This window comes from Mycteria americana, chromosome 1, assembly GCF_035582795.1.
Source record: "Mycteria americana isolate JAX WOST 10 ecotype Jacksonville Zoo and Gardens chromosome 1, USCA_MyAme_1.0, whole genome shotgun sequence".
In the NCBI taxonomy this organism is placed as follows: Eukaryota; Metazoa; Chordata; class Aves; order Ciconiiformes; family Ciconiidae; genus Mycteria; species Mycteria americana.
In genome coordinates this window covers 215,952,736-215,972,986 of record NC_134365.1, presented here as the reverse complement: position 1 = coordinate 215,972,986, position 20,251 = coordinate 215,952,736, and the positions used below count along the sequence as shown (strand labels likewise).

General features: G+C 38.1%; 1 protein-coding gene across 1 annotated transcript in view; it reads left to right on the top strand.

Annotated features, from left to right (window-relative positions):
* SYTL2 (synaptotagmin like 2) overlaps positions 1 to 20,251 on the top strand; it is a 65,332-nt gene that overhangs the window by 38,024 nt on the left and 7,057 nt on the right. Inside the window, exons 5-16 of the mRNA XM_075500335.1 lie at positions 1,026 to 1,098; positions 1,683 to 1,782; positions 2,828 to 3,709; positions 4,455 to 8,495; positions 9,972 to 10,073; positions 11,040 to 11,093; positions 12,347 to 12,397; positions 13,531 to 13,625; positions 17,314 to 17,433; positions 18,442 to 18,611; positions 19,210 to 19,312; positions 19,731 to 19,901. Of these exons, the coding sequence (XP_075356450.1) occupies positions 1,026 to 1,098; positions 1,683 to 1,782; positions 2,828 to 3,709; positions 4,455 to 8,495; positions 9,972 to 10,073; positions 11,040 to 11,093; positions 12,347 to 12,397; positions 13,531 to 13,625; positions 17,314 to 17,433; positions 18,442 to 18,611; positions 19,210 to 19,312; positions 19,731 to 19,901 (5,962 nt within the window). The remainder of the gene's footprint in view (positions 1 to 1,025; positions 1,099 to 1,682; positions 1,783 to 2,827; positions 3,710 to 4,454; positions 8,496 to 9,971; positions 10,074 to 11,039; positions 11,094 to 12,346; positions 12,398 to 13,530; positions 13,626 to 17,313; positions 17,434 to 18,441; positions 18,612 to 19,209; positions 19,313 to 19,730; positions 19,902 to 20,251) is intronic.

Here is a 20,251-nt window from a genome sequence, read left to right as displayed (position 1 = left end):
ATCTCCTTGTACATCTATATTGGAAAAAAACTGTAGGAGTTGCTTTCCTTCCTAGCCTGAGGTCATATTTCCTACCTGGAGAATATTTATTTTTCCTGCCTTGTACTGTTTCCCCCATCCCCAAAATCATAAGCATGTAAGTTGGGTAATGCCAGCATTTTCTATATAAAGTTAAGATACCGAATGTGGTTGTTATACGAAGATGATATTTAAATCCACATCTAACTTCCGTCTTCCAAAAACAAATGCTTTTTCATATCTGAGATGTTTAGATAAACTCAAATTATAAAAATCTGATTGTTTGGGGAAAAAAAACCCTTGTATCATTCTGTAAATAGGCGAAATATTTCTTGATATACTGTAGGAGCTGTCTCTTCTAGCTGTTTTAATTTCTCCTTATTTGGGCTCTACTTAGTCAGGGTCACAAGTAATAACTTACTTCACCTATGCTATCAAACCACAGATTTTATAGATCTTAATTCAAAGAATAGCTTATAAGCTATACCTCTGAGGGGATGTGTTGTTGTCTGTGGCATGTCACATCTTTGCTGTAGTGGTGATGGGGCTTCTCTGATTTTTTTCTGACTTGGACTTTGCAGAACTCTATTTTTATTAGATTTTGGCACTTTCCTCCACTTTTATTTCAGTCCTAGAAGTATAAATATAGGACAAGGGGGGAGACAGCAACACTGATATTGTTTGGAGAGTGGCTATATTTGCATAAAGCTTGCTCAAAAATCTAAACAATATCAAAAATATGGTTTCTGTCATGCCAAGTAGAAGTTGCATTGAATTCTTTAACAAGCAAAGAAATTTTTGCAATGAAACAAAGCAGCAAGAATATTCCCTTGCTATAGAAAGGAGAAGGTATGCTTCTAAATCTGATGAGAACAGGCTAAATAGAAAACTCCAGGTGCCAAGAGGTTATATTCAAGTATGTATAAGTGAATCTCTGGTTTGCTTTTTGAAAAAGGCTTGAAGTAATGTCCTGATTGCTGAAGTTGTTATATGCTTTTTCTTTGCAGTTCTAAAACAACAACCTCAGTGTCAGACAATCCAGAGGAAAGACCTATGAAGGCAGCAGTCTCACCAGTAAAGGTATGATTGGTATTGAATATAGCAGAAGTTATCTTTTACACGTTGTGTGTTTCTTTGCTTCAGTGGTAAAGATAATTAAAGATTTGAGGAAGAAAGATAATAAGTTGGAAAAAATGAGTACTTTTTGTTTTGGAGGGAGATAATGGAAACCACTAAAAGTTCAGCCCTGAAGTGCTGTTATGGCTATAATCAGTGGCTGTCTGTGCTTGACATTGTTTCCAGTCTTGTCAGCCACTGAAAAGAATTGTCTTGCTGTGTTCCAATATCTCTAAAGTCACAGAAGTAGAGATAAAATTATTTAACTTGCAACAACTTGGGATTTTCAAGTGTCTTTAGGTGGTGGCTTATCTCTGCTGGTGGTGACTTCAAAAAGAACAGGATGAGGCTATCATTAGCTCTTCTGATAGTTCCCTGGTTAATACTGTTTAGGTTTTTTGTCATGTAACCAATTTAAGAGGCATGCTTTCAGATTCTTTGCTGACAGGGTAGCGAGGCAGAGGAAATCGCTGCACTTTCATTTATTTTGTCAAGACCGTACTGATAGAACAGTTTGACTGCAATTACAATGTTCATTCCTTTTTTAGCAAAGGAGAAATCCATTTAATTCCACTGCATCAGGTGATAACTTGAACAGCGGGGAATCGGAAAACAGACCAGCCACTCTACCTCAGCTATCAAAGAAGGGTAAATACACTTACTTAGCATACGACTGTGAATTTCTTGGTGGTTTATATGGAAATTATTTTTACTGTCATTGCTTCTTTTTGTAAGATATCAAAACCTGTTTTATCTTAACTATTTGGAGTTATCAACTAGTTCATTTCAAACCCCATGTAAAACATGTGAATATACTCAGGAAATGGGTGTTTACGTGAGTAAATGGGGTTTGCTTCCTTTCTTTTACTCACAGTCTAGTCAGTATTAAGCACTCCATCTGAGAGGGCTGTTTATCCTGAATTGCTGTTCAGAGAACAGAGAAATTTCCTTGAATTTGGCATAGCTGTCTTTATGACCTTCCAGTCAGTGCTGCTATTGGCTCAACAGAAGAAGCCTAACTCTCATTGATCTTTATTTTTTCCTTTGTTTTCTCAGTTCTGTTTATTTTTGAATACTCCCTTTCCTGCAGTATTCTCTGTAAGTAAGTAGATGATTGTTGATATATCATAATACAGGAATTTGAAGTTTAATTTACAGGCTCATACGTGGAAATTACTTTTCTGTCTCTGTTATGAAACTTGCCAACAGGAAAAAGGAAGACTTGCACATTAGGAATAAAAAAAAATTCATCTCCCTCCTGGGAGATCACTTCTGCATTTTACCTTGTTCCATATGACTGTGGAAATAGCCTCTTTCCATTTTCTGTAGGTTGCTGTTTATGTTCTGAACCTGAAGAGGTGTATGCATATTCAAAAGCTGCCCTTCCCTGCAAAGTTTGTCCCTTGCAGGAATAACGCTGATCAAAAATTTGGTGTGCTCTCTATCTTTGGAATCATCAAATAGTTAATATTTCTAGAATAAGAAATAACTGCAGAATTTTCATCTGTTAAAACTTCCTGTTACATACAAATAAAATCAACACCTATGTTGAATTTCCTCCTGTGTTTTACTGCAGGTGTCTCTAATAAACCAGTACCATCACTGCATTCTAGATCTGCACTGTCATACCCCTCTGTTTATGCAGATGAATGTCACGTAAACTAATGATTTCTTCTCTATATATGTCTTACAGAAATTTTGTCACTCTCAGAAGAGAGCCAACCTAAACCAAACTTACAAAATGATGAAACAGAGAAATATAAGAAGCCTTCTGTAGAACCTACTGATGAATCACAGAAAGGAGTAGTTAAGCGTCCTGTCCCAAAAGCTAGAAAATTAATTCAAAAAGCAACAGATCCTGTGTCACAAAGAGAACACTTTGTTCCAAAGCCAGTCAAACAGACAGAGAGGATTAATGGTGTTGGTATACTGCCTAGGGGCATTCTGAAGCGCAGTTCAAGTTCAAGTTCCACTGACTCAGAAGTTCGTGTTAGTCAGATGTTAGATGTTCAGAAAAAGAATGCTCTTCCTACTGCAACTATTTTTGAAGGAGAAGCTGAGAAGAACTCTCTTACGGAAGAAGTGGAAGACTCCACACAAATTTCACTGGAAAAACTAAAACAAGTGAGGTTCTCCTCTAGCACAGGTAAAGGAGAACCTCTGCAAAGCCCACAGCTACACCATGGTAGAGAAAAAGGAGAGTTTGATTTGTTAGAATCTGATGAAATAAAGAGTAGTGGAAATGATGCTATTAGATCAGACTCATTTGGGAATAAGCAAATTTCTGCTGTAAAGCCTTTGGGAACCTGTTCATCAGCTTTACAAGTAAAAACAATAGATGGCTTACAAGATGACACATCAGCATCCTGTCCTTGTGATACTAATAGGTCAGTCTTCCTGGTTAATGAAGCCTTGCAGACAAAGACAGTTACTCCTAAGAAACTTGAAACTCCACAGAAGACCTCCAGCAATATCCTGCCAAATAGCAATAATGAACTGAGTGTTGATGAGACATGTGAAAATAAAGCCAACCAGTTCTTGAGCCATGAATCAAAGTCACACAAAAACTTTACTGGTAAGAGACTAATAGGAGTGAAGAACAGAATGCAATAGCATATAGCACATATCCATTAATGTTTAAATCACTTGTATCTAAGAATTAACAACTAGGAAACAGAAATAGTAGGAACGTGCTACATACCGCAGAATTAAATTCTAAATCACTTTTTTGTATTTTAATGCTCTAATGTAGTCAATATTTTTTTAGATTATATTCTATTGGTATTCTTCAGAATTAACAATCAGATCAGAGTCTGGATAGGCACTTTTATTGTGGATGATGAAGGTGAAGTGATAGCATTTGGATAAAATTCCTGTCAGAAGGCCTGGTAGATCTGTCTGCACAGGAACTGAAGAATTTTTGGTGTACTGCTGTCGACTGTCCTTGGTAGTAATCCAATTTTGACTTGGGGATTTGCTCATGGGACTAAACACAAATACGCTGGGTTGTTCCCCTCATCCTCCCGCCCAGCCCCCCCTTCAACGTAGCCATTTCCTTTAGAATGGGGATAACCAATCTTATCTGTTCGCACCCTCAAAAGTAATATGATTAATCTTCCAGTAGGGTATCTCAGTGCAGGAATTTATTTTTCACTCTATTGCCTGCAGTATGGTTCTCTCCAAAAACACAGGGACAGAGAACTTTTTTCTCAGCTAACAGTTAAAAAAAAAAAAATCTGAGAGATTTTTCCAAGATAGATCGAACATTTGTAGAGTTGTGTGTCTGATTCCTAACTCTGATAAGTTTGTTTACATTGTAGATGAACATCAGCTTTCTGCTAAGACAGAAGCATGTGAGGTGTCAAATACCAATTCTACAAGTCTTCAACAAGGTAAGCCTGATCTTGTTGAGGAGCAAGATGCTAAATCCGCTTTCAAGCCTGACAAACATGCTGATGAACTCATGAAAGTGGCCGATGAATCTGTATCAAAAGTTTTAGATTGGTTTAAAAGAAGTTCTGGTACTGAAGATAGAAAACATGTATCAGCTGGATCCCAAGGCAGGGAGCCCAAAGAGGACTTCTCAACCAGAACAGCAGTTCTTCCTACAGAACACAGTGGTCCTAGCATGGATGGAAAAACAGAAGTTACAGAAGAGTTACCGTTTAGAAAGATCAAACAGAACAGTATTTCACCTATATCATTTATTTCAGAAGATATACAGCTGATAAAAGAGAGGACGAAACCTAAGAAAGGGGAAGAGAATGAGGAGCAAAATGACAAATCACTAACTGAATTTGACTGTACAAGAGTTGAAGAAAAAGAACGTGGTCAAGAAATCAAGGGACAAAATGAAAAATCAAATCTCTTGGAACATCAAGAACACAAGCTACCAGCTCAGAAATGTGAATCGGAGAAGACAATAGAAGAAAAAAGAAGAATAAGGAAGATCAGAGCATTCTGGGAAAGGGATAAAACTATCCCCAGTCATGGAGAGAAAGAAGTTAGTAACAATACTAATGCGTCAGGTGGTGGTGCATTGAAAGGTCTCAGAAGAAGTGATAAAATAAAACCAACTGCAGTATACCTACCTAATGGATTGGATGATCAAAGCAAGAATACGTTAAGAAGTGCTGAACTAAGTTGTGCAAGCCAGGCTTCAAGAAATGAACATCAAAACTCTTTTGAGTTTGGACCAGGCCATGCAGTTGAAAAGCCAGAAAGAACCCTTCCATCTGATGGCGAAGTTCATGAATATACAGAATTACCAAAAGCCAGTAACTTGCAGCCAAGTGTTGGTGCCACTTCAGCTTCCCCAGGAAGCAAAGCCAAAGATGAGAAAGAAACACTTAAAGGAAACCTTGCTGCTTGTTCCCCACAGAAGCCCAGCTTCCGGGTTTTGTCTTTAAAAGAAAAGATGAATGAAAAGTCCAAGAATCAAATTTCAGATCCTTCACAGTTCCAGAGTTTGAGAAACTTCTGGGATACCAGAGTTAAACTACAGAGTAGCACTGATGGGGGAGATGTTTCTTTGCCAAATAATACTAGTTCAATAACCTATGAAAGAAAATCAGAGGAAGATAAAGGCAGAGATAATGTGAGCAAGCAAGAGTTAATTCAACAACAAACCCAAACATCAGAGAGAGGAAAAACACAGAAACTAGATTCTGTGGTATGTGAACTGCCTCTAGGATCTCCTACCCTGAAAGGGCTGAATGTGACACACATGAAAAATACAGACTCAGTCCAGCTGGACAGAAAACCAGTTATCTCAAAACCCCAGGAACAGATGGGTCTTCCAGAACAAGAAGTTAAAGAATGTGAAGGAAAAAGTGTTGTCTCATCAAAAGAACATCATGTTTCCTTGCAGTTGCTCCAATCATCTGGTGATAAAGATGCTTTAAAGGAGACAGCCGTAGATGACTGGCTATGTTTACCTATAGAAAAAGTGGAGAACAAGACTACTCCATTAGATATCGATCTTCCTAAAGAGGAAGCTGAGCTTGATGTATTTAAATTAGGCCTAAATAAGTTAGAAGAGGAAGCCTCTGAGATGTCATCTAGCTGGAACATAAAAGAAAACATTTTGAAAGGGACAACTTTTCACTCAAATCAGTGCAATGTCTTTGAAAGAACAGTAGAACAGAGCCATGACACTTCTCCTGCTGATCAAAAAGAAGAAAAAGGCAAAAGCACAGGAAAAGTGAATGTGCCATCGACAGATGAGCATGAAAACAAAAAAAGCCTTAGGAAACTGTTTAGGGAATTTGAACCTTTCTCTCTACGACATCAGGCAGTGGACAAGGATGATACTCTTGAGGGTTCTCAGAGGCCCAAATCTGGTTTGCAGAACCTGCTCAGAGAAACCTTTGTATTTCAACCTTCTGAGTACAGAAGGGTGGGAGTGAAAACATCCGATGACATGAATAGTATATCACAAACTAACTGTAGTGTAGAATCAACATGCCAAGAAGATACTGGTCAGCCTGAAGAGGTCAATGAGACCACAGAAAAATCTGTTGCCCCAACCAAGGTCAGTGGCATGAGTTCTGCTTTAGAGAAGCTGCTGAAGGAGGCCTCTGAAACGCCACCTCCTAAACCAAAACGTGCCGACATCACAGTACAGAGGACTGCTGAGATGGAAGTTAAAAACACGACCTGTGAGCCAGATGGAGAGTTGCTGCCAGAAATCAGTGAGACCATAGATAAGTCTGTTGCCCCATTCAAGGTCAGTGGCATGAGTTCCGCTTTAGAGAAGCTGCTGAAGGAGGCCTCTGAAACGCCGCCTCCTAAACCAAAACGTGCCGACATCACAGTACAGAGGACTGCTGAGATGGAAGTTAAAAGCACAACCTATGAGCATGATGGAGAGTTGCTGCCAGAAATCAGTGAGACCATAGATAAGTCTGTTGCCCCATTCAAGGTCAGTGGCATGAGTTCTGCTTTAGAGAAGCTGCTGAAGGAGGCCTCTGAAACGCCGCCTCCTAAACCAAAATGTGCCGACATCACAGTACAGAGGACTGCTGAGATGGAAGTTAAAAGCACAACCTATGAGCATGATGGAGAGTTGCTGCCAGAAATCAGTGAGACCATAGATAAGTCTGTTGCCCCATTCAAGGTCAGTGGCATGAGTTCTGCTTTAGAGAAGCTGCTGAAGGAGGCCTCTGAAACGCCGCCTCCTAAACCAAAATGTGCCGACATCACAGTACAGAGGACTGCTGAGATGGAAGTTAAAAGCACAACCTATGAGCATGATGGAGAGTTGCTGCCAGAAATCAGTGAGACCATAGATAAGTCTGTTGCCCCATTCAAGGTCAGTGGCATGAGTTCTGCTTTAGAGAAGCTGCTGAAGGAGGCCTCTGAAACGCCACCTCCTAAACCAAAACGTGCCGACATCACAGTACAGAGGACTGCTGAGATGGAAGTTAAAAGCACAACCTATGAGCATGATGGAGAGTTGCTGCAGGAAATCAGTGAGACCATAGAAAGACCTGCACTGTCCAAGGCTGAATATGGAGTATTTGATCTTAATTTGCAGGAGCTACCAAAAGAGGTCTCTGAAACACCAGCTTCTGTGCTGGAAAATATGGATAAGAAAATGCAAGGTAAAATACAGGCTAATCGAAGTATGCATGCTCCACATCAACAAGAGAGAGGTCATCCTCAAGAAATACAAGAAACAATAGAAAAAACTTTTGTTTCAAATATTGCAAAATTCAGTGAATTCAGTTGCTCTTTAGAAAAACTTCTTCAAGAAGCATCTGAAGTTTCATGTCCAATATCCAAAGAGTTACATAAACAAGAAAAGTTTGGGGATCTTACCTTTCCATCACAAAAAGAGACTCTATTCGTGACAATGTCACAGCCACCTAATGCTTTAAATAGCTGTCATACACAGATGAAGATAGCTATCAAAGGGGGAGCTCCAGAACAAAATATCAAGGCTTCAGTAAATGATCTTGTAGTAAGTGAAACTGAAGCTTCTGATTTTCCTAAAAGAAATGGAGCTATTAATAAAATAGAAAAGAGAAATGTGGCTCCAGTTGATCTTCCTTCCTTAGAAGGAGAGACCAATATGATTGCAATCAAGCCATTTAAGATAAATGAAAAAGGAAGGAGAGATGAAAGCACACCCTTGGATGCCTCTGGAAAGAATTCAGAATATAAAGCACTGTTGAAATTCAGAAAAGCAAGCACACCACTTAAAGATGAGAGCAAGTCTCCCCAGCCAGAAGGAGCTCGAGACTGCCTAATGTCTCAGCATGAGAATAACGATGAAGAGGAAGGGGATGGCTCAAATTTTGGATCCAAGTTTCCAGATGAAAACTCCGATTCCCACTCTGGAACCGGAAGTTCAACTCGTGAGCCATTCGATTTTTAAAATTCATGGTGCTGGGTTGTTAAACATGGCTACAATTTTTTTTGGTAGCCAACTTGAAATATGTTAACCCAAAGTCTGTGTGATATTTCTTAATTGAATGCTTTGGATATTTGTTTGGGAAGGATGGGAAGAACTAATTAAGTCCTTTAATTGGAAAGTGTTTGACAAACACAGAGTACATTTGGGTAAGCCTTTTTGGTAAGGGGAGTTTAGAAGCATGAATCAATCGCATCAGTCTTCATGATTTACCCTTGTCTTCCTCCCCTGTGACATCGCCTTCAAATTAATAACATTGTAACACTCAAAATCTGGTATTTCTTTTAAATATACTGGATTAAAAGAGGGGAAAAAAAATATCAGTGGCTGACTGAGTTCATTCTTTAGTTTGACCAGCTGGTCTTCAAAGGTAAATACTTACCAGGGGAACGGCTGGATATAAAGACAATACCAATACTCTGTGCTACTTCATTTAGCATTGCTGCCTGTTGCACTAGAAAGTGGCCATATAAATGAAGTGGTCAGTTTACTAGGGTTCTCATTATTTGGTTGAATGGCAGCTCTAGTCAATGTATAGTGTGTGATAGTCATCGAAGAGCTTAAGGTAGAGGAGATAATTTAACCTTTTTAATCTGTTCTGAGAGACTGGGAATGTTTTCTTCACCTGGAGAATCTGAGAAATATGTGAAGTTTCCAGGGCCTGCCGACTTACTCTTGAGCCTGTTTTGAAAGTGAGATTCCAATGGAAGTCAGTGAAAACTCAAGAGAAATGAGGAAAAATGAAATGTAATTTATTTTTACCCATAATTACAGACAGCAACACCGTAAGGCCTGGTTGGTTGGCTGACGGGGAGGAAAGTGAGGTAGGGAGGAGAGAGGGTCTTAAATGTTTCTGGAGGAGCTAGGTTTGTCTTGATTCTGCCCTTGGAGACAACTGCATAATTTCAGGGATCCAAATATCTCCACAGCTGGGGTTTTTTTGTGGTTGTTACTCAAGTATTGAAACAAAATTACTTTCACTGGGGAGAAAATATAACAGACAAACTTACACAGAGGGAAAAACTAAAGCTATTAACTTTTTAGTGCTGATTCATAACAAGATGGTTACAAAATGGCTAAAGTCTGAGTTTATCCTATATTGTTCTTAAACAATTAAGTGCCATAATTGCCCGAAACCCCCTTATTAGTCAGTACAGACAGCGATACCAACACAGGGCAAATCAACCAACCTGCCTCTCTCTACTGATGGCTGAGAGAATTTAGAGAGAGCAAATGAACACTTAAAATTAGACATTTATTTTGTTTATTTTGGATTTATTTTGTATTTTCATTGAATGTTCACTGTCTTTGCTAACAGTCAAAATAGATTCTCATGAGAAATCCATGATTGGCTTTTTAGTGACTTGCTTAAAATGGCATGTCTGTGTGTGCAGTGTTCATGTGTTTTGTCTCATAACAGGTTCAGAAGAAGAATTAAACCCTGTTTTGATGGCTTTGAAAAGGAGTGCAGATAGGAAACTGCCTTCCAAAAGTCTAGAGGACATTCCATCAGCCACCTCAAGTGAGCACAAAGCTTGTGTGTGTCTCCCATGACCCCAGTTTGGCTTAAACGTGTTCATGCTGGTCTTCCGTACAGCTTTGCCAAGTAGTGTTTTTTGTCTTTGTTTCTCAATAAGCCGTATGGAGCTTGTACTGTAGAACTGAATTCTCTTCTTGTAGGGTTTAGTTTTCAGTTCTTTGTGTTAATTTTGAAACAACATTGGTCTGAAGCAGACATCTATCAAAAATGCACTGTGTTAATCAGTGGTGAACTGTTTCTTGGATAGTTTTTCAGTAGTGAAAGTATTGGTAACTACCCAAATCAGTAATGAGCAATAACCTGGCTGCTTGCTTGGGTCAAATTAGTAGACACTGCAAGCATGAGAAAATAGTCTTAGTTTAGTAGTGTTTCACCTGTGTATTCTAGCAGTTAATATACCAAACTCACTTTAAGAGAATACAGTGAGACAAAATTGTACTTAAAATCTGTTCCTGACTTCCCTCTGTAGCCTCCTAGGATCTTTTTTTTTTTTTAAATTATTATTCCTGTCTCCCTTCACCCTGCCCCGAGTGTTTTCATGCTTATCCCATGTCTAATGGGGAAGACATAAACTGAACTTGTATTTGTAAACTGAAGTGTGGAGGTGTAGATTTTGAAAGATGTTGGCTATTGGTGGCAAATTACTCTTCTAATACTACTTACGCTATTGCTTGTTTCTAACTAGTTTCTAGCATTTAGGTATGCACTAACATTGTTGCAACAGCACACTGATAGAAACTGAGTCAACATGAGGCTGCTGCTTGGATGTAGGCTTGAAGCACTGTGTGAAGCAGAAAGCATCTCTTGAATTTAACTGTTCCCATGGCTCTGCTGGTTTGTTTGGGTTTTTTGTCCTCATTACTCTTAATTCTGTGATTACCACTGCCATCCATTTTATCATCCTGAACAGCAGAATTTCTAACTATGTGTTACTTTTTTCCTGCACAGATAAAGGAAAAATAAATAATCCAAAGGAAGAATTAGCTCTTAGTGCTGAAGATGGTAAATATCTTTTGTGTCTGCATGGAAGTTTGTTTTTTCAATGGCCTCTGTTTGCTAGAGAAGGAGTTTTGAAACCAAGAATTGCATTGTGCTTTTAGATTTGATTAACTTCAGCATGACTTAAATGCTTTTGCAGAATTTTGGTGTGTTGTTTTATTCTTAAGGAATGTACTTATGTTATGTGTCCTGATATATCTGTAGAAACTCTGTGTCACCTACCAGTGTATTATTTTGGCCTTTGGTCATTCAGCCTATGAAATGGTCACTGAAATCATTGAGACCTTTGAACGTTAGCTCAGTTGAAAGACTTGGCCTAAGTAGACATTGAATTTGTTTGTTCATCTGTTGCATTATAAGACGCAAGATGACTTTTGCTCATGCAAAACACCCTTCAGAATACATTAGTTGAAAAGGAGTGTCTCTTATAATCCCTGTCTCAATCCAGCAAAGTAGAATTCCTCTAAGCAGTAGATGAACTGCTAGATCAGCTCCTGTTGATATCATCAATCCATTAGCGCATTACAGATGCCTACTGTTAAATTTTTCTGTACACCTTTAGAAATTCCAAATCTAGGCAAAATAAAAGCAAACTTGCTCCAAGAACATGTGAAAATGAACACAATAGAAAGCCATCAAATAGCACTGAATATGGTGAAATGTAACACACAATTCTTTATTTACTGCATTGTGGCACTGCAGTTTTAAAAAAACAGTTGTGCACAGTTGCATTTATTGTCATGTTTTAGATGCTTTAAAGCATTTTGCATGTTAGTGGCCTATAGTATAAGGTGATGATTGTAGTGTAATAGGGTGCATGCAATGTCCAGTAAATTAACAAGACCTAGGTACCGTACTACACTTTGCTTTCAAATGGAGACCCCCTACTGAAAGCACGTTATATATTCAATATGGAATGTGTAGACACTTATCTGAAAAGGGTGGGGTTTTTTTGAGTTAAATTTCAGAGTGAAGTTTTGAAAAAATAACAAACTCTGCTAAATTGTTAGCTGTACAGACAGAATAAGGCAAGCTCTCTTGAAAATACTATTAATATTTTTGCTTTGCTTAACTTGTACACTCATGTTACCTTTGTTATGATCCAGCTCCTCAAAGGAGGACAGCAGTGCAAAACATAGAAACACATGGGGTCTGGGGAAGTCAAAAACTCCCCACACATAAAATATATTGATGCTATTTATAACATTGCAAAGCTGTTTGTGCTACTGAATGACTCTTGTCAATACTGCACCGAGCAGGGCCAAAACCTGATCAGCATCAAGAGAGGAACGAAAATGCAGCAGGAAGTGAGTAATAGGATTCTTCCAGCAGACAATGGAGAGACTTCTCCACTGATATTTAAACTAATACATTAAAAGTTCTTTTTTATTTAACAACTAACAAGTTATATGTCTGGACTAGATACTTGTGCAATGGGGAAACTGTATCTAACTGCATACTGACAATAACTGATATGTTGAGCACTATTTGAGCTTCAGCAGCAAAAGCTTCGGAAAAGCTTAACTCACGCCTTGCAAACAATCCTATCATGTGTGCAGCGTTTCATTTTATGCAATAGATATGTGCCCCTGTAGCTGGCTGTTTGTTGCCAAGTAATTCTCTGTCATACGATATTTAGTACTGGTGCATTTCACAATGTGTATCCAGTCCAAAGATATATTTAATAATGCACTAAAGCTCTATAAGTGGGGTTAGAGCATGGAAAATTCTGAGAATCGTGGGCTTACTGCAAACTGGATTTTTGCAAGGCTAGTTTGTGCAATTAAGCTTTGTACAGTGAAAGAACATGGAAGTGAAGTTCAGTAGAGGTATACGAAAGTTGAAGATACGGGCTGCAAAAAAACCTGCATCATTGAGATATGCATCTTATAATTAACTAGGAATACTTGAAACTTCCGAGTTCAGGTCTAAAAAATGCTTGATTTAAACAAATGTTCCTATTGCCATTAATTTCAGTAAATAAAATAACAGAATTTGGCTTGTACACTAACTTCTTACCAAGAAGCTTATGAAGAGTCTAATGACAGTGATGGTATGGTTAGTGCCTGTGTGCACTTATCCTTGTTCTAGGAAGAAAATCTAGAAGGTAAACTGAAAATGTTTTCTTCATCACATTTGATGAGAATTTGCTTGCAGCACTCAGGCTTGTACATGATGTCAAGCAATGTGAACATTTCTGCTCCTGACTGACAAATTTTTTTGGTCAGTGTTACAGGAGATGTCAAATGATGCCAGCTAGTGATACCTTCTCTGAATCCTGGGGAGAGTGGGGGGAATCTTGCATCCAAGTTGTAAACTGGTTATGCATGTGCATGTATTTCATCTGAAGTTGTTTGTTTCTAACCATGTCCTGTTACGGAATCGCACTGTTTCGATGTACAAACTTATTTTTGAAACCCTTTGAATTGCTGCTCTTCAGTTTCTACAGTGCCTTCACAGCCTGATAAGCTGTTTTCCAATCCTGAAAAACTCAAAGGACTGAGCAAGTCAGTACCATCATTCCTACAGGAAGAGGTAAGTTCCATCTCGGAAATATTATAACTAAAACTTTTTATTGTTGTGGCATTATCATTTGTCAAACAGTGCTTTCCAGGGTCTGCCAAGTCAGTTTACTAGTGGACCATGGCATGGAGTTGAGCTTGTGGTGTAGCAATCGTGAGATGATCCCAAACAACCTGTGGCTGATTAACCTTTCAAAAGCTTTAGTCCAGTAACTGGAGGTTTATTCTTACTGTACAGCTAAACAACCAGAGCATGTTTTATCTAGGAGATTGAAGCATAGTGAATGCTTGCTGTTAGTCCCAAAGGCAATCTCTATCCTTAAGCTAACGGGTCTCTTTTTTTTTTCTTCAGAACACACATACGTGCATACATTTATTTTCTTCAGAACCTAAAATCTAAAATGAATGTGTAAGACCATAAGGAAGTCACCATGTGGTAACCTTTCTCAGAGAGGTATTAGCTTGGTGTTCTGCTTAGGGATGTAGGTACAGATACCAGACTGTTAACTCTGTGTAAGTGAAATTTCAGAATTTACAACAACATACTATGCCTCTAAGTCTACTATTATTATTATTATTATCATCATCATCATGGTGTGGGCCTTCGGATGAGCTCTGAGGCCATATTCAAATCTCCTAAAATGACACCCAAGTTTGAAAGTGGTTTGAACTGCCTGGTCTATGACTTCCCAAACAGTCAGTAAAGAGAGGAGTGAAGACCAAGCACAAATGTCCTACCGTAAATGTCTAAAAGAGGTAGTTCCATTGGTCACAGGGAACAGGAAGCTCTGGAGAGTAGGAAATACCTCATCATTGTTGAACTTGGATAACACCATAGATTCTTCTTTTTTTTTTTTTTTTTTAATTTCTTTCTTGAGTGCCATAGCATGAATGTGAATTTATATGGCAAATGTGCATGCAAACCTCCCCCAAGCTGTTAGCAAATCAAAGTTACTGATGCTGTCTTCCAGGTCTCCCAAATGGTGGTACAGGCACCTGAGTCCTGTCAATGAGGGATGTGCATTAGTGGACACAGGAATTTGGGACATAGATATCACAAAAAAACCTGTGTCTGTGCTATAAAATAAGGAATCGCTACTTACCCCAGCCCTTATCACTGTTACTGCAGCATAAGCATCAATTTTTTTTATTATTTTTCTAAAAACATGTGTCTAAGAGGACTGAAGGGTCAGAATCAGGAATATGCTGTGCCTTGTCTTACCCTACTCCCTCTTAAAGTCTGAAATAACCAAAATGTGGTGATACAGGTTTGATTAATCTTACCTTAAGTGCCGAACTTAAAACTATTCAGTGTCTATAATTACTCCTCTTTCCATCTTAATGCCCCTTCTGCTGAGAGGAATGCACAGGAAACTTTTCTAAGGCTATTAACATTGTACCATGGATGGATCAAAACGTTAGCATTTCAAAGTAGTAAAAGTGGGATACCAAACAAGTCTGAAATGAGTATCTGGGCATCTAAAAACAACCAGTTACAGCCTCTGTATGAAGCCAATTAAAAAGCTTACTCGCGTGGGGTCTGAATGAAAGAGTCTGACAAATAACTTGAAAGCCAAGGGACTATATGTAATCAATCTGGTCACAGTAGAAAGGGTTGGCGGATGGTTCATATTGATATTCTAAGAAATTGTCAGCACCCAAGTTTATTCTGCCCCCCAAATTTATCTTTAAAATTGTGATTAGTCCCAGTACTCTCTTGAGTTATCAAGCTCACAGCACAGGATGTATTACAAGACATACGTGTGCACACACACACACAGACATACATATATATGTATATATTAAAAAAAAGTGTATCTCTATAAAAATAGCATGTATGTATACCATGTGCTGGTTCTGCCTTGAAGTTTATCATCAGTGAAGTAACATCTGGCCAATATGAAGCACAAAACTAATGAATGGATAACATAAGTCTGGTAGAAATAACAGGTTAGAAATAGGCATTGTAGACACCATATAGTCACGATAGTATTAACACTAATTTCTATGTGCTAGTTCAGTTCTGGAATTATTTCAAAAATAAGGAATTCTGATAATAGCAGACTTCCTAATTAAAGAAGAAGTATAAAGAAATCTATCTCTTAGAGTACCAATGTCTCTTCCTTCTGCTTAAAAGAGGTAACAGCCTAAAAATTCAGGGTTCTTTACTTGTGAATAGTAACAATATCCTTATTTGACATTTGGAATTAACTTAAAAACAAAAAAACCCAAACAACAACAACAACAAAAACCCCAAAACAAACAAAAAAAACCCCCACTAAACCACACATGTGTAATGCATTCTGGAGGCATGCAGTCACCCCAGTACTTAATTCCTTGTCTCTGAAGTTCTACAGATTCCACAAACATCCACGGGAGGAGCTTTGACTGTTCCTATCCAGAGAGCAGGCTTTGCTGAGTAAATTAAGGACAGGGTTGAAAGTAAGCAGAGCTGGGTTCAGTCCTATATCTCTTCTGCTGAGCCGCTCTGTGAATGGCAGCTAAATGGTCTTAGGCAAACCATATATAAACCATATATCCTTCTTCTACAAGAGGGCTTAGGATTTTCCTGTCTTTCAAGGAGTCCATGTAATGGGACTGATTATTCACACTGCTTAAATGTTACTTCACTCTGTGGATTTACTTTGGACAGTCCCAAATAGCACTCTCCAAGACAATTTTTCTCTCAAGGAGCCTTGCCCTAGGTAGGATGGACATTAGTCAGTCCTTACCTTTGGCCTCTGAGCTGGGGAAAAATCCTGGCCTGCTTTTACTTAGCAGTATAGATATAGCCAGAGAAGCCACAATCAACAGATCTTTACAAAGAATTATTCAAAACGCTTATATGCTAGATATTTATTTCTATAAGTATTAATTTTCTTAATGTGTGTAGAAATTGTTGTTTACTAATTTGCATCTGTTAGATCTATGACAGCAGTTCAAAACTGTATAAAGGAGGGAGGGAAGCCTTGTAAATTGTTCACGGGTGGGATACAACAGGGAGATGATGGTTTCTATAACAGCTTGCACAGGAAGATGCCAAAGCACATGTGGAAAGTAAAGTATCAATTCTTTAGTGCAGTGATAGCATGGAGACAAATGGGGTTGTAAGCATGTAAACTGATAATGACCAAGTAAACCAAAACTGCAGTTCCCTGATGCAAAAGCAGGGCTCTGCTTGCCCTCTTGTAAGAAAGGCTTTTTGCAAAAGCCAACTGTATCCAGCGCTGTTCTACTGTGCGTGTTACCTTCCAGCTCCCTGCCTTAAAGATAGAGGCTACAGAATTGATGGTATTTGCTATATAACAGAAAGGGACTAGTAAAAGACCTGAGCATTATCACTTGCATAAGTTTATGCATGAGACAGTGAAGTAGAGAAGTTGAGTTTAATTGTTCCAGTAAAGTTAATTTTGTACTTTTTCATTGCTATTTGAGATTTAAAACCAAACAAAAAGCAGTAATACAACCAGGTTTTAAAAACTTCTCAGTGTAGGCTTTCCATCAGAAAAACTCCCTTTCAACTTTTTTAAATGCATGACCTAATTTCAGAAATATTAATTACTTGTTGGCACTACAAGGGGATTTAAATTCAGGTTTTCCCTGAGTCCCAATCTGCATTAAAATTCTGTTTGTTTTTTTTTTAATGTTCCTTGTGGCTATAAAGAACCTATACAGACTTTCTTTCTGTGATGTTTTTGTAGAGTGATGACAGAGAGACAGACACAGCATCAGAAAGCAGTTATTCCCTTGGCAGAATCAAGAAGAGTCCCAGCTCTCTAACCAATCTTAGCGGCTCTTCTGGCATGGCCTCCTTATCCTCTGTATGTAAACCAAAGCCTTGTTTTAATGGCACTTCGCTTTTGCTAATCTCTTCAGTATTGTTTCGGCTCCCTTCTTATTCCTCTTACCTTTCTTCCTGTGGCATCTCTGTATCCTTCATTTCCTCTCTGTTATGTGAACCCTTGCATGGAATTGCCTAAAAAAAAAAATAAAATAAAATAAATTGGTTTTACTTTTCTTGTTTTCTATTGATGGAACCTGTTCAGGACTCCACTGTGCAGCATACTCTATAAACACTGAACAAAGAGATGGCTTTTACCCTAAGAGCTTGCATTTGTAGCTGAAAGTAGGGATCATTTTATATAGAACAAACATTTAGAAAAGGAGAAGCGGGGGTGGGGGAGAAATAAGTGAAAGAACAAGATAGTATTGGTATCTGGGCTGCATATTTAAGTCAGTGAACTAGCTAACCAAAAGTCATTAATTTATGTGGACTGCATAGGAAAAAGGAGAATTTTGGGGAAGGATATTGAGATTAAAAAAAACCTTGTACATCTTTCTACCCGAGTAGTTTTTAATTTTCAAGTATGTTTTGTTTAGGCATCTAATTCAGCCACAGATTTTATCACTAATCTTTTTGTCGGTATTTTCAGAAGGCCTGTTGCCCTAAACTCTTAGGCTCTGCTTTCTGCAAGGAAGATCAGCTGAAGATTTATATAAGTAGTATTTCAAGGATCTGATCACAGACAATCTCCAGATCTACAGCATCCTATCATTTTATTTCTTCAATCTCAATGCAATAAACATATCCAAATTTTTTGTAGAAAACGTGGCCTAACACCTTTGATTTACAAATAACTTTCTTTACTTTTGTTAATCTGCTTGCTGAGAAGCTTGTATAATAGTGTCCATTACATTTCGCTATTACATCTAAAGGGACATAGTTGATTTCTTTACTGTCTGAATTCTGAGCATAACTTCTACCTTAATCTTGAAGTATCTGGTGAAATGCAATGCCTGGAAAATTTTTCTCTTCTTGTATGATACAGGTGAGCGGAAGTCTAATGAGCATCTATAGTGCAGACTTTGGCAATGTTGATGTGAAGGGGAACATTCAGTTCGCTATTGATTATGTAGAACAGCTGAATGAGCTCCACATTTTTATTTGCCAATGTAAAGACTTAGCAGTGGCAGATGTTAAGCGACAGCGTTCAGACCCGTAAGTATAAACAGAGTATTTTTTTTTTCCCTAATGGAAGCTTTTCTTTTAATGTATAAATGAAAACTGATTTTTTTTTCCAATCACTATAACCTGTTGGAGTAAACAACCAAATAAATAGATGAAGAAGCTATAATGTGCTTTACATGGTTAAAGCCACTTGGAACTGAATATAGGATTGCCACTATAAAATGGTACATATATTAACATGGGAAGATCAAACTTTTAAGAATATGAAACTCTTTCTTTAAAATTCAACTTTCCAGATGGTAAATCCTGCTTTGATAAGTTTTCAATAGGATTAGAGCCTATAAATATGATATCTAGGCACACTATAGTTAAATATTCTGTATTTGTATGTGTTGAGGAGACATTTCAACAGATTCCCCCCCTGTAGAAGGAGGTTAATGTCCCACTTTGGAAACTATTGTTATACTTCACCACTGCTGTTTCATTTCTTAAATGTAACAAGCTTAACAACATAATGACTAGTTAAGTGGATTTCTTTTACTTTATAAGCAAATACTTGTGTATTTTGGAAGGGGAAGTTGGAAAGGGTGGGTTTTTTGCTCTTCTAACCAGCATGTCTAAATTTTAGGTATGTAAAGACCTACCTGCTTCCAGAGAAATACAAGCTGGGCAAACGGAAGACCTCTGTGAAAAAGAAAACTTTTAATCCAGTCTATAATGAAATACTGCGGGTATTTATCAAACTATTACTAGGCATCAAATACTGCATGCATGAAGTATGAGGAACCTTAACTTTTAGGCACAGGTCCAGATGCTCTCAAAAGAGTCATCTGTGTTAGGATGAGATGGATTGCTCTGTAGAAGTACCTGTGTCCTTCCATTGATAGGTTAACTCTACAGTGTACTCTGGATACAGCATTAAGAACACTGATTGTTGTATACTTCTTGCAAACAAACACAAGCTAAGTATGAGCTTAAGATGCTTGAAATAAAAAGTAAAACACAAAGAGGGTTTTGTTCTGCAATGAACTGAGCAGTTATGGATGTATAAACCCGGACATGTTTTTCTCTAACCTTGTCACTTTCAGACACAGCATTGATGAAAATCCAGCTTGTTTTAACTTTTTTCTCATTTCTTCCTCCTGGCAGTATAAAATTGAGAAGGGTGTCCTAAAGAACCAAAGCCTTAATATCTCTGTCTGGCACAATGATACCTTTGGGAGGAATAGCTTCCTTGGTGAAGTGGAGCTGGATTTGGGAACCTGGGACTGGAATGATAAATCCAACAAGCAGATCAACTGGTTTCCACTCAAGCCAAGGGTAAGTTACTAAGGGTGGGTTAGCTGTTTTGTATTTTCCACTGTGTAAGTGCAAAACCAAGTCATTTATTTAGGCCTGGTCTTGTGTGTTCTGTGGGTTTTGTGCTGGTTATAATCATAAATACCTCTTTACTGGTAAATGGAACATACAGTTCTGAGGTTTGTATTAGTCTAGTAAGTAGCTAGCTATTATAGTAGGAAAAACTTTCTCATAGCCTAAGGAGTAGGAATTCCAAGGTATTTTTCACTTATGTCATGCTGCTGCAACAGATACCTGAAGATGCTTGTTCCCTGAATATGAAGTAAACCTCCTGAGAATATGGAGTAAGTGCGGCAACATTATTATATCAG